Source organism: Diceros bicornis, chromosome 4 (genome assembly GCF_020826845.1).
Source record: "Diceros bicornis minor isolate mBicDic1 chromosome 4, mDicBic1.mat.cur, whole genome shotgun sequence".
NCBI lineage: Eukaryota > Metazoa > Chordata > Mammalia > Perissodactyla > Rhinocerotidae > Diceros > Diceros bicornis.
Window position 1 is genome coordinate 58194308 of NC_080743.1, and position 15150 is coordinate 58209457.

Sequence of the window (15150 nt, forward strand, 5' to 3'; positions counted from 1 at the left end):
ACTGGTGCAGCCTCTATGGAAAACGGTATGGACATTCCTCAAAGAATTAAAAATAGAAATACCCTATGATCCAGCTATCCCATTACTGGGAATCTATCCAATGAACCTGAAATCAGCAATCCAAAGAGGCTTATGCACCCCTATGTTCATTGCAGCATTATTCACTACAGCCAAGAAGTGGAAGCAACCTAAATGTCCCTCGACTGATGATTGGATCAAGAAGATGTGGTATATATATACAATGGAATACTACTCAGCCATAAAAAAAGACAAAATTGTCCCATCTGCAACAACATGGATGGGCCTGGAGGGTATTATGTTAAGTGAAATAAGCCAAAAAGAGTAAAACAAACACCATATGATCTCACTCATATGTGGAATACAAACCAACACATGGACAGAGAAAAGTGTATTGTGGTTACCAGGGGCAATGGGGGTAGGGGGTGGGCACAAGAGGTGAAGGGAGACATATATATGGTGATGGACAAACAAAAATGTACAACCCAAAATTTCACAATGTTATAAACTATTAAAACATCAATTAAAAAAAAAAAAGGTTAAAAAAAAAATCCTGAGGTCAGTCCGGTGGCGTAGTGGTTAAGTTCACGCGCTCTGCTTCGGTGGTCTGAAGTTCATGAGTTCAGATTCTGGGCATGGACATACACACTTCTCATCAAGCCATGCTGTGGTGGTGTCCCATATACAACATAGAGGAAGACTGGCTAGATGTTAGCTCAGGGCAAATCTTCCTCAAGCAAAAAGAGGAAGGTTGGCAACAGATGTTAGCTCAGGGCCAATTTTCCTCACCAAAAAAACAAAAATCTTGATCTCACACACTAACTACTAGGCCCTAATTGTTTATATCAAGTTGATGTAAAAATCTGTTCCTTCCATTAACAGATATATATTATGTAAGACACAATTCTACGTACAGTGAGTACACAAATATGAGCAAAGATTCTGACCTCAAGGCATATTTAGTTTAGAAGGGGAAAGTGAACATTTTACATAAGTTAAAATACTAGAGGAAAGGATAAGCATTATAGAAGTCTAGCAAACAGAAAGATTACTTCTAGCTGGAGAGATCAAGGAAAGTTTAGATATGCAGAAGAGAGTATCTCAAGCTGACAAATGAGTGAACAAAGATAGAAATATAAATGAGATACAAATGAGTATATGAAGGAGATATATGGGAAATTTTAACTAAAGTCGTTGGTTTAGCTAGAGCTATATATGAAGCCAAAGTATGAAGTTATGAAAAGTAGGTTGGGTTATACTGTAGAGGGCCTTGAATACTAAATTAAAAGGATTTTGGGGCCGGCCCCGTGGCTTAGCGGTTAAGTGCGCGCACTCCGCTACTGGCGGCCCAGCTTCGGATCCCGGGCGCATACCGACGCACCGCTTCTCCGGCCATGCTGAAGCTGCATCCCACATACAGCAACTAGAAGGCTGTGCAACTATGACATACAACTACCTACTGGGGCTTTGGGGGGAAAAAAAAGGAGGAGGATTGGCAATAGATGTTAGCTCAGAGCTGGTCTTCCTCAGCAAAAAGAGGAGGAATAGCATGGATGTTAGCACAGGGCTGATCTTCCTCACAAATAAATAAATAAATAAATAAAACTGTTAAAAAAAAAAAAAAGGATTTTGGCTGTAGTCCACTGGCAAGAGAAACCTCTCAAAATTTTTGAGCAGGAAAAGTAATATCGAAGTTGAGCTTCATAAAGATCCATCTAGTACCCATGATTATCAAGGGCAAGAATAGTTAGGAGGAGATTGTTATATTCGAGGTGGGAGATAATGAGGGCCTAAAAATCAGGAGAGACACCCTGAGGACAAAGGAGAGGAGAGAGATGTGAGAGACATTATATAGTATAATGAGCAAGGACAAGAGAGAAGTCCAGGTTGATGGCAACCTTAGAAATTTATTGTGAGAATTAAATGAGTTAATATATGAAAAGTATTCAGAACAGAGCCTAGCAAATAGTAAATGCTAAGTAAATGTAAGATGCTACTATTGTCATTATTATTGATGAAAAAACAATGGTTTGATCAGGGTCAGACTGGAAGTTCAATAACAGAAAACAATGTTGATATTTATGGATAGCTTACTCATATTCCTTTTTTATTAGAAAAATATATTTTCTTTTCTTGAATAAATTTAACGTACACATACATTAAATGGTACTACATTCCTCTTAAAAAGAGGTATGGTATATATAGTAAAGAAAGAAGAGTTTGAGGCTAGAAACAGAAGACCTTACTATAAGCTGAAAACTGATATTGTCTGGCCACAATGAACCTGGATATGTTATTCAATTTCTGTGCCTTTATTTCTACATTACATTTTAATATCTACTACCACGTAGTTGACAGAATAAATAAAAGTATTATAAAGAAAGCTAATATGTGAATTTAGACTATAATTTGTAGTTTCTGAATTGATGACTGGTCCTGTAGTTCAAAGACAAAGAAAGGAGAAAATAAAAAGCCTACTTTTACCTTCTTTGAGAAAAGTAAAGACACCTTGCTTATCCATGTTCAAATCCAAGGATAAACGAGAGCAGTCTGTGAACGCCATGGTTTCTTTGGTCTCCTTATTTACGTGATACATTGCAATGGGGATTTCTATAATCTGGCCAATCTCCACATCAGCATGAAATGGTAACAGTTCCATTTTGTTCAGTTTTAGGACATATATCTGGAGGGAAAAAAGTTCATCTTTCAAGAAAGTATGTTAGGAAAGCCTTGGAAGGAAAGAAAGCTTTCCTTAAATACTTAAATACACGCATACATGAACATATATGTATGTTTTGTATACAAAAACATATACTATATGCCATATGTGTGTAAATACACGTGTGTTAGGTGCTGAACATGTTACTCATTTCATTCCTTAATCAACTGATCTCTCTAAAGCATCTAACACCACCCAGCAGAGGTCTGGCAAATTACAGCCAGTGCACAATTTTCCTAGCTTTTGTAAGCTAAGAATGTTTTTTACCTTTTTAAAGGGTTGTAAAATAAAAAACAACAATAACCAAGAAGAATATGAGTTAGAGACTGTATGTGGCCTACAAACACTAACATATTTACTATCTAGCCCTTTACAGAAAAAGTCTGCTGACTTCTGATATAGAGTACTTCCTCTTTCTCGATATCTTTTTTTTTTTTTTTTTTTTTTGTGAGGAGATCAGCCCTGAGCTAACATCAGCCAATCCTCCTCTTTTTTTGCTGAGGAAGACGGCCCTGGGCTAACATCTGTGCCTATCTTCCTCCACTTTATATGGGACGCCGCCACAGCATGGCTTACCAAGCAGTGCGTCGGTGCGCGCCCAGGATCCGAACCAGTGAACCCCGGGCCGCCGCAGCGGAGCGCGCGCACTTAACCGCTTGCGCCACCGGGCCGGCCCCTCGATATCTTTTTAAAAATACCTTTTATTTCATAAAATAAAAAATTTTGCTATAGATTGAATGTTTGTGTCCTCCCTCAAATTCATATGTTGAAATTCTAACCCCAAGGTGATGGTATTTAGGAGGTGAGGCATTTGGGAGGTGATTAGGTAATTAGGGTAGAGCCCTCATGAATGGGATTATGCCCTTAAAAAAAGACCCCACAGAGCTCCCTAGTCCTTTCCTCCATGTGAGAGTACAGCAAAAAGACAGGCTTCTATGAACCAGGAAGCTTTCCCTCACCAGACACTGAATCTGCCAGTGCCTTGACTTCGGATTTCTCAGCCTCCAGAACTGTGAGATATAAATTTCTGTTGTTTATGAGCCACTCAGTCTGTGGTATTTTGTTATAGCAGCTAGAAGGAGCTAAGACAGTCTTTTTTGTTACTTTCTATGTTTCTTTTGCTAGTTCCTCTTACTCTACCCGTGTCCTTTAAAGAGACACATATTACACAGAGTCCATCTTCTCCTCTGACTCTATATGCTCTTCCTGTGAAATCTTATCCAGTTCCAAAGCTTTGATGACCAACCATATGCTGATAACTCCAAGTTTTTATCTCTAGCCCTAATCTTTCAGTTGTACTTCAGACCCCTATTTCCAATTATAAACATTCACCTGGATACTCCAGTGAATCAAAATAAATGTATCCAAAACTGAATTCATCATCTTTCTCTTTCTTTTTCTTGTGTTTTCTATCCACCCAGCTGCCAAAGTTAGAAACCATTGTGTCTTTAAATCTTTCACTTTTCCCCACCCCACTGGACATCAAATCTGACTAAGTTTACATCTAAAATAACCCTCAATTTGTTCCCTTCTCTCTATTTTCAATAGCATTTCACTAGTTCAGGCTTAACTGGACACTTTGCCTTCACTTTCTCCCTTCAATCCATTCTGGTTTACTAGTATATAACACCAGCAACCATCTTTCATTTCTTTTTTTTTTTTTTTAAGATTTTATTTATTTATTTTTTCCCCCCAAAGCCCCAGTAGGTAGTTGTATGTCATAGCTGCACATCCTTCTAGTTGCTGTATGTGGGACGTGGCCTCAGCATGGCGGGAGAAGCGGTGCGTCGGTGCGCGCCCGGGATCCAAACCCGGGCGGCCAGCAGTGGAGCACGCGCACTTAACCACTAAGCCACAGGGCCAGCCCTCATTTCCTTTTTTTAAAATATTATACTTGTTATTGTCTGACTATGAAAACAATTGGATATCTTTCTAAATATAGGCTTTACCATATTATTGACCTTATTAAAAACCTGTGTTGGCTCCCCATTGTCTACAGCAGGGGTCAGCAAATGTTTTCTGTAAAGGGCCAAATAGCAAATTATTTTAGGCTTTGGGGGCCACACGGTCTCTGTGGCAACTACCCAACTCTGTAGTTGTGGCTCAAAAGCAGCTATAGACAATATGTAAATGAGTGAGAGTGACTGTGTTCTGATAAAACTTTATTTACCAAAAAGGCAGCAGGTTGAGTTTGACCCTTAGACTTTAGTTTGGCTCCATCCTTCAAAGTCTTGTCCAAGTTCCTACCTTTTTGTGGTAGTCTTGACTAGTCACATTCACAAGGATTTTCCTTTGATAAACTAACAGTATTTTTACTATACAATTCAAATAGCTTTCAATCATATATTGCTTTAAAATACCTCACACATCATTTCCTTAGAATGTTATGTATTTAACTTTTCATGTGAATACATCTTCCCAGTTAGAGTTTAGATTCTTTAAAGTAGGGATGATACGTTATGTTTCTTTGAATGTCCTATGATACTTAGTATGGCATTAAGTACCTAAGGGTGTTCAATAAATGTTCACTGACTGATAACAAAATGCTAAGTTCTGCAGGGAATAACAACATACATTAACAAATATTAAAAGTGGGAGAAAAATAGTAAAATGGTTATAAAATATAGTAAAACAGAGTTTTCAATCTTAGAAACAAGATTGACAAACAAAAATATGAGACTAGAAATAAAGTTACTATAAAGGTCATATATATGATAATAATAAAATACAATAACAAAAGTAGATAACATTAATGAAGTATTGAATAATTGAATTGAAAGTATTGAATTTAGCTGAATAATTGAAGCATTGGGGTAAACATTAGCTCATTTAATTCTGACAATAACACTCTGAGGTAGATACTATCATTATCCTAATTTTAGAGATGAGGAAACAAACACAGACATTAAATATCTGGCAAACATAGAGATTAAATGACTGGCTAAGTGAAGCAGAACTCAACCCAAGTCAGGAATAGTTAAGGAATATGTACTTCCAGACTGAATTTGTGCACCATTTTTAAATAGTCAATTTGGACTAGGAAAATTTCTTAAATGTGTTACTGTATTTAAATTTAGACAGCAGTGTCTCAGGGGTGATAAGAAGGTTCTTTAGAGAGTTGTTTACCTTAATTTCTCCATATCGAAAGGGATTTTGAACATCTCGGGCCAAAACAGTACTGTTTCCCCCGACCTGACCTGCAGTGACCACTCCTTTAGTGGTTACCATGGCCACTGTTTCATTAGAAGAGGTCCAGGTGAAGTTGCCACTGCCACCCTCTACCTGTGAAAAAATACAACCTTATATTTAATTACTATAGGAAGAAAAACAGAATTTAAGTGAAGATGTAAAGTCTGGTGAAATAAAGTTTAGGAAATAATAAAACCACATAATAAATTATTTCTGAACACATTAAGAAACTGTGATGCTATAGTCAAGTAGCTAAATGGGCAAGGAAAATACTAAAGGGAGGTTATGTAATGGCAGTGTCACAAAATGTCAAAAAGGGCACAAGGGAGCTTGACAAAACCTTAAAAAACTCAGAAGGAAAGGATATAATATGGAAGAGAGACAGAAAGTACACCAAGTCTTGTTAGGATGACAGTATTCAAGAGTATAACTTGGTTATCAACAAAAACTGAGCTATGAAATTAGGATTGGGGGAAATAAAATTTAACATTAACATTATTGAAATTAATAAATTTCAATAAATTAAGCTATGAAAGAAACAGACTTACCTCTTTGTGAATTCTCATATTATAGGACACCATACCTGTACTTTATAACGATATAACATTTCCATAAGATGATGAGGAAATGCCAGAAAGTTGGGTGTAAGCTTGATGGGAAAATAAATCTTCACTTCTTGCTGATGTACAATTGGAAATTTTATAGGCTGAATATTTTTATTCTATAAGAGCAGGAAAAAAAAGAAAAATAGATTTTATACAGTCTGTTCTTATGATCCACATTCATATGCAAAGCACCAGCAAAATGGTGTACTAATAAATTACTCAACCAGTTTCTATCTATAAAAGAAATGCGGGCCGGCGCCGTGGCTTAGCGGTTAAGTGCGCTCACTCCGCTACTGGCGGCCCGGGGTTTGGATCCCAGGCACGCACCGATGTATTGCTTGTCCAGCCATGCTCAGGCTGTGTCCCACATATAGCAACCAGAAGGATGTGCAACTATGACATACAACTATCTACTGGGGCTTTGGGGAGAAAAAGGGGGGGGAAAAAAAAGGAGGAGGATTGGCAATAGATGTTAGCTCAGAGCCGGTCTTCCTCAGCAAAAAGAGGAGGATTGGCATGGATGTTAGCTCAGGGCTGATCTTCCTCAAAAAAAAAAAAAAAAAAAGAAAGAAACAAAGAAATAAATGTTCCTATTCATTAAAGAAGCACAGCTACTTCAATAATAATGAAAGGGATTTTGCTAGACTTAAAATAAGTATAACAATCAGGGAAAGTAGTTAAAATTTCCTGAAATAAAAGAGTTTTATCAACATAGGGAGGGAAATCATAGTTTCAGAAAGAAAGACCCTTGGACATCCATCAGTTAAGTATGTAAACTGTAAAAGATAAGGGATATTACAAGGTATTCGGAAGAAAAGAAAGACAACATTTGAAGATATTGGGGTAAGATATTCCTCTCAAGCTTAAAAACAAGAGCAAAGTTTGGGGGGGAATCTATACAGGTAAAATGGAGTCCCCACACTCAACTATGTTGGTGTTTTCCCTTTGAAGGCAAAAATCTATCTACCTACCTATGTTTTTTGCTGAGGAAGATTGGCCCTGGGCTAACATTTGTGTCCGTTTTCCTCTACTTTATATGTGGGACGCCTGCCACAGCATGGCTTGATAAGCGGTGCATAGGTCCACGCTGGGGATCTGAACCTGCGAACCCTGGGCTGCCAAAGTGGAGCACACGAACTTAACCACTATGCCACTGGGCCGGCCCCCCTATCTGCCTACATATTTTTTATGGAAGCCCTGAAACATTTATCAACAGTCTCATATCTGCAGTAATGGCCCTGATTTGTTCCTCACTCTCTCAAGGTAGCTTGGTCATAAACTGAAAATAAGTCTTTCAATGTAAAAGAACATCATTCTTTATTTTTTGGCTGAGGAAAATTAGCCCTGAGCTAACATCCATGCCAGTCCTCCTCTATTTCGTATGTGGGTTGCCGCCATGGTCTGCCCCTAGGAACCAAACCTGGACCGCTGAAGTGGAGCATGCCAAACTTAACCACTAGGCCACAGGGCTGACCCTAAAAGAACATCATTCTTTTTTAGCCCACTGATACTGATTTGGACTTTTGACCTTCAGAACTGTACGATAATAAATTTGTGTTGTCTTAAGATGAAAAAAACAGAGAGAGAGAGAGAGAACATCATTCTGATGGTACTTAGGTAATCACTGAGGGAAGCAAGAAGAAATCTATTGAGAGTAGGAAGAATATGCTAGGCCTGGACAGAACTCTTATAATCCAAGGATAAGGTAATAGTACAAAATGAGTTGGAAGACATTTTATAACATATAGGAAAAAAAGAGAGAACATAGTACCTAAAAAGGCAGAGGATGACACACTCTTGAAAAATATTTACTGCAGGTATCATAAATTTTCAACAGTGTCTGCTTTGGCACATGAGAAAACATGGACACAAAATAAGAGATAAAAGCAGAGCTAAGACAACAAACTAGGATAAAGAGGGACATGGCTGAGTACAGGATGAAATTTAAAGTGAGCTAAACAAAATAAGATAAAAATGTAATAAAAATTTTAAATGCCATGAGTTTTAAAATGCAATAAAAACAGTAAAGAATAGAATCCACCATAAAGAATAGAATCAACTCTGTAGAAAACTAAATGCTTAATATGGAAGACAATTAAGAAAGCACTCTCAGAATGTATGGAAAAGTATATAGGCTAAAACAGATGACAAAGAACCAGAGATCCCAAGTCTAGATAATTGGTTGTTCTTAATAAATTTATTTAGATAACCACTGACATCTAAGTATCACTTTCCATGAGATCTAATATGTAGTACTTTCAATGGCATTCCATTATGATTTCCTTTTTAATGTATGAGTTATTTAGAAGTACATTATTAAAGTTTCTAAATACATGATTAAAAAAATAATCCCTTTATTGCTGATTCTAATTGTATTATAATTGCAAATCAAGGTAATATTGTAATAAGGGTTTCTTCTATGGTAGTCATACCCTAGAAGATTCCTTATATAGATCTTCAGTTGGGAATTTAAAGCCCTGATCTACCCATTTTCTTTCCCCATGTTATCCAGCACACCTAGAAACAACAATCAATCCCATTAGATCCCTAATTATCACTAACATGCTTTATGGTAGCAACTGCTTTGTTACCAAAAGCCTTGTCTTGTACATGTACTTGACTTAATGTCTACAGGAAATAATTTAAGTAGTAATAATTTGTATGCCATGAACTATCAGTGCTCACTTTATCACTAAAAACAGGATCATTAATACCTTTAAATCTAATAATATCAGGGAACCCAGAACCAATTTGGAGAACCCAGCCTCCAAGATGGCCCCCAATGATCTCCGCATCCTGGTATTCACACCCTTATGTAGTTTCCTCTACATTGTATCAGGAATGGTCTGAATGACCAATAGAATATGACAGAAGTGCTTATATTAGAAAAGAAGAAAGATGTAAAACTAAAGACCCACCATAAGATTCCTCCAGCATAAGAAACTTTAAAAAGAAAAGCAAATTAAATCCAAAGTAAGGAGAAGAAAGGGGAAAATAAAGATAAAAGCGTAAATCAATGAATTAGAAAATAGACAAAGAATTTTAAAAAAACCCAATGAAACCAAAAGCCTGTTCTTTGAAAAAACCAATGAAATTGATAAACACCTAGCCAGACTCATAAAGAAAACAACAGAAACACAAATGAACAATATCTGCAAGAAAAGAGAGAATATCACTACAGATCTTACAGACATCAAAAACTAAAATGGCAATATTTTGAATAACTTTATGTGATAAATTCAACTACTTAGCATAAATGAACAAAATCCTTCAAAGACACAACCTACCAAATTTCACTCAAGAAGAAATAACCTGAATAGCTACATATAAATTAAGCAAATTGAATTCATAGTTTTAAAACTTCCCATACACCATCATTAAGGAAATATAAATAAAAATCACAATGAGATACCCCTTCACACCCACGAGGATGGCTATTAACAAAAAACAGAAAACAACAAGTGTTGGTGAGGTTGTGAAATCAGAACCCTTGTACATTGCTGGTGGGATGTAAAATGGTGCAGCCACTGTGGAAAACAGTATGACAGTTCCTCACAAAGTTAAACCTAGAATTGCCTTGTGATCCAGCAATTCCATTTCTGGGTATATACCCAAAAGAATTGAAAGCAGGGACTTGACAAGATATTTGTATGCCTGTGTTTATAGCAGCATTATTCACAATAGCCAAAAGGTGGAAACAACCCAAATGTCCACCAATGGGTAAATAATAAAAAAATGTGGTATATGCATACAATGGAATATTATTCAGCCTTGAAAAGGAATGAAATTCTGACACAGGCTACAACATGAATAAACCCTGAAGGCATTATACTAAGTGAAATAAGCCAGACACAACAGGACAAATATTGTATGACTCCACTTATATGAGGTACATAGAGCAGTCAAATTCATAGAGACAGAAAATAGAATGGTGGATACCAGGGGACAGGGGATGGGGGGAGAATGGGGAGTTATTGTTTAAGGGGTACAGAGTGTCAGTTTGGGAAGATGATAAAATTCTAGAGATGGATGGTGGTGACAGTTGCACAACAGTGTGAATGCACTTAATCCTACTGAACCATACACTAAAAATGGTTAAAATTGTAAATTTTATGTTACGTATATTTTACCACAATGATTTTAAAAACTTCCCGTAAAGGAAATTCCAAGCTCAAATAGTTTCATTGACAAATTCTACCAAATATTTAAGGAAAAAACAACACTAATTCCACAGAAACTATTCCAGAAAGTAGAAAAGAATACTTCCCAACTCATTTTATGAAGCCAGTATTACCCTAATATCAAAACCTGACAAAGACATTATAAGAAAAAACAGAAGAAGAGGAAAAACTTACAGGCCCTCAAGAACATATATGCAAAAGTCATAACACAATTTTAGCAAATTAAATCCAGCAATGTATAAGAGGATAAAAAATCATGATCAAGTAAGGTTTATCCCAAGAATGCAAGGTTGATTTGATATGAGAAAATCAATCAGTGTTGTTCACCATATTTAAAGACTAAAAAAGAAAAACCATATTGGTCATCTCAATAGAGGCAGAATAGTATTGACAAAATTCAGCACCAATTCATGATAAAAATTCCCAACAAACTAGGAACAGAAAGGAACTTCTTCAACCTAAGGATGAGCATCTACAAAAAATCTACAGCCAATGTTCTACTCAAAGGTGAAAGAGGGAATGTTTTTCTCTTAAGATCAGGAACAAGGCAAACAAGTGCACTCTTACCACTTCTATTCAACATTGTAGTAGAAGTCCTAGCCAGTGCAATGAGGCAAGAAAAAGAAAAGGCATATTGATTGGAATGAAAGGAGTAAACTGTCTTTGTTCACATACAACATAACTGTATATGTAGGAAATACTATGGAATCTGCAAAAACTAGAACTAACAAGTGAATTCAGCAAGGTTTCAATATTCAAGATAACATACAAAATCACAAATTATACTTCTATATACCAGCAATGAACAACTGAAAGTAGAAATTTTAAAAATACATTTATAATAGCTTAAAAACATAAAATAGAGACAAATACTACAAAATACATTCAAGGCCTGTACAATGAAAACTAAAGACATTGCTGAAAGAAAATTTTAAAGTCCTAAATAAGTGGAAAGAAATATCATGTTCATAAAGCCTAATAAAAAAAGCCAGCAGGTGGGAGACATCTGCAAAATGGCAAAGTAGGGAGGTCCAAGAACCTGTCCCTCCACAGACAAACCAAAAAAAAAAAAAAAAATAGAGAGAGAGAGCAAAAACTGTCAGAATTAACTTTGTCAGAACTCTGGAAAATACTCAAAGGTTTACAGCAACCAAGTGAATGCTGAATCAAGAAAAAAGTGACAAACATGGAATTAAAGAAAATCTTTGTCAAACCACTATCTGACTACAAACTAAAGGAACAGAGATTTCACAGACTACATATGACAAATAACACAGTCTTTTAAAGATAATTTAGAAAACTCACTAAACACACACAGCAACTACAACCCACAATGAACAATAACAACAAACACTAAGGAAGGGGAAGAATCTGATATCTAGAGTTACCACAGTGGAATATCAAAATGTCAAATTTTCAACAAAAAAATTTACAAGGCACGCAAAGAAAATATGGCTCATTCACAGAAAAAAAAGAGAAATTAACAGAAATTGTCTCTAAGGAAGCACAAACATTGAACTTACTAACCAAAGACTTTAAATCAGAGCTAAAGGAAAAAATGAACACCTCTCCAGAAGAAGGATGGTTCACCAAATAGAGAATATCAATGAAGAGATGGAAATTATAAAAAGGAATCATATATAAATTCTGAAGCTAAAAAGTAGAGTAACTGAAATGAAAAATCCACTAGAACACCTCAACAGCAGATTTGAACAGGCAGATGAAAGAATCATCAAACTTGAAGATAGGTCAATTGAAATTATCTAGAAGGAGTAGCAGAAAGAAAAAAGAATGAAGAAAAATGACCAAGCCTCAGAGACCAGTGGGACACCATTAAGTAAATCAATATATACAAAATAGAAGTCCCAGAAATAAAGAGAGAAAGGTGCAGAAAGAATATTTGAAGAAATAATGGATGAAAATGTCCCAAATTTAATACAAGACATGAATCCACTCATTTGAGAAGGTCAACGAACTTCAACTAGGATAAGTACAAGATATCCATACAGAGGTACATTATAATCAACTGTCAAAAGACAAAGAAAGAATCTTGAAAGCAGCAAGAGAGAAGAGACTCATCATGTTCATGCTCATGTTCATGTTCATGCCTCAATATGATTAACAGCCAATTTCTCATTAGAAACTATGGAAGCCAAAAGGCAGTGGGATGACATATTTAAAATGCTAAAAGAAAAACATTCAACCAATAATTCTATATCTGGCAAAACAATCCTTCAAAAATGACAGCATAAGGCCAGCCTGGTGGTGTTGTGGTTAAGTTCGCGTGCTCTGCTTTGGTGGCCCGGGGTTCGCAGGTTCGGCTCCCCGGTGCAGACCTATGCACCGCTTATCAAGCCATGCTGTAGCAGGCATCCCACATATAAAATAGAGGAAGATGGGCACAGATGTTAGCTCAGGGCCAATCTTCCTCAGCAAAAATAGGAAGATTGGCAGCAGATGTTACTCAGGGCTAATCTTCCTCACCAAAAAAAAAGAAGAAGAAGAAGAAGACAAAATTAAGACATTTCCAAATAAACAAAAACTTCAAGTTCATAGCTAGTAGATATACCTTACGAGAAATGCTAAAGGAGTCCTTCAAGCTGAAATGAAAGGACACTAGCCAGTAACTCTGAGCATTATGAAGAAATAAAGAACACTGATAAAGGTAGCTACATAGGTAAATATAAATATTGTTGTATTTTTGGTTTATAACTCCTTTTTTTTCTGTATGATTTAAAAGCCAAAAGCATAAAACAATAATTATAAATGTATGTTAATGGTCACACAATGTATAAAGATGTAAGTTGTGACAATAACTACATAAGGGGGTAGGGATAGAGCTCTATAGGGACAGAGTTTTTGTTTGCTATTGAAGCTAAGTTCGTATTAATTCAAACTAGATTGTTATAACTTTAAAATATTAATTGTAATCCCCAGGTTAACCATTAAGAACATAACCAAAAAATAACAGAAAAGGAAATGAAAAGAGAATCAAAATAGTGCACTACAAAAAATCAATTAAACACAAAAGAAGGCAGTGATGGAGGAAACGAATAACAAAAAAAGATATGTCATATAGAAAACAAATAGCAAAATAGCAGAAGTCCTTTCTTATCAGTAATTATTTTAAAAGTAAATAAATTAAACTTTGCAATTAAGAGGCAGAAGTTGACAGAATGGATAAATAAAAACATGATCCAAGTATATGCTGTCTACAAGAGATTCATGTTAGATCCAAAGACACAAATAAGTTGAAAGTGAATGGATGGAAAAATATATTCCATGCAAATAGGTACCAAAAGAGAGTTGGAGGGGGGCAGGCTATACTAATATCAAACAAAATAGACTTTAAAAAATTGTTACAAGAGACAAAGGTCATTACAAATTGATAACAGGGTCAATTCATCGAGAAGATGTAACAATTATAAACATATATGTACCTTACAACAGAGACCCTAAATGGACAAAATTGAAGGGAGAAATAGATAGTTTTAAATAATTGTTGGAGATTTCAATACCTCAGTTTCAATAATGGATAGAACAACCAGACAAAAGATCAATAAGGAAATAGAGGACTTGACCAACACCATAAACCAACTAGACCTAAGAGACATATACAGAACACTCCACCCAAAATCAACAGAATGTGCATTCTTATCAAGTGCACATGGAATATTCTCCAGGATAGACCATATGTTAAGCCACAAAACAAGTCTCAATAAATTTAAAAAGATTGAAATCATACAAAGTATCTTCTCCAACCATAATGGAATGAACCTAGAACTCACACAAGGAAAACTGGACAATTCACAAATATGTGGAAATTAAACAGCATACTCTAAAAAACCAATGGATCAAAGAAGAAATCATGAGGAACATTAGAAAATACTTTCAGATGAATGAAAATGAAAACACAACATGCCAAAATTTATAGAACACAGTGAAGGCAATGCTCAGAGGAAAACTTATAGTTTTAAACAACTATACTTAAAAAAAAAGAAAAATACCAAATCAATAACCCGACTGTACAACTTAATTAGAAAAAGAAGAGAAAACTAAACCTAAAACTAGCAGAAGGAAGGAAATAATAAAGAGTAGAGCAGAGATAAAAAAAAAACAAAGAGAAAATCAACAAAAACAAAAGTTGGTTCTTTGAAAAGATCAACAAAATTGATCTTACCTTGACTAGCTAAGAAAAAATGAGAGAATACTCAAATTACTAAAATCAGAAAAGAAAGTGGGGATATTACTACCAACTTCCCAGAAATAAAAAGGATAGTAAGAGAATACTATGAACAATTGTCTACCAATAAATTAGATAACCTAGATCAAATGGACAAATTCCTGGAAGCATACCAAGAACCAAAACTGACTCAGCATAAATAGAAAATCTGAACAGATCTATAACAAGCAATGAGATTGAATCAGTAACCAAAAA

The 15150-nt window shown here is 35.6% G+C and overlaps 1 protein-coding gene across 1 annotated transcript in view; it reads right to left on the minus strand.

Moving 5' to 3' along the window:
- NUP210L (nucleoporin 210 like) overlaps positions 1-15150 on the minus strand; it is a 105450-nt gene that overhangs the window by 50547 nt on the left and 39753 nt on the right. The window contains exons 11-13 of the mRNA XM_058539245.1: positions 6510-6647; positions 5864-6019; positions 2503-2701 (exon numbers count right to left, since the gene is read on the minus strand). Coding sequence (XP_058395228.1) covers positions 2503-2701; positions 5864-6019; positions 6510-6647 — 493 coding nt within the window. The remainder of the gene's footprint in view (positions 1-2502; positions 2702-5863; positions 6020-6509; positions 6648-15150) is intronic.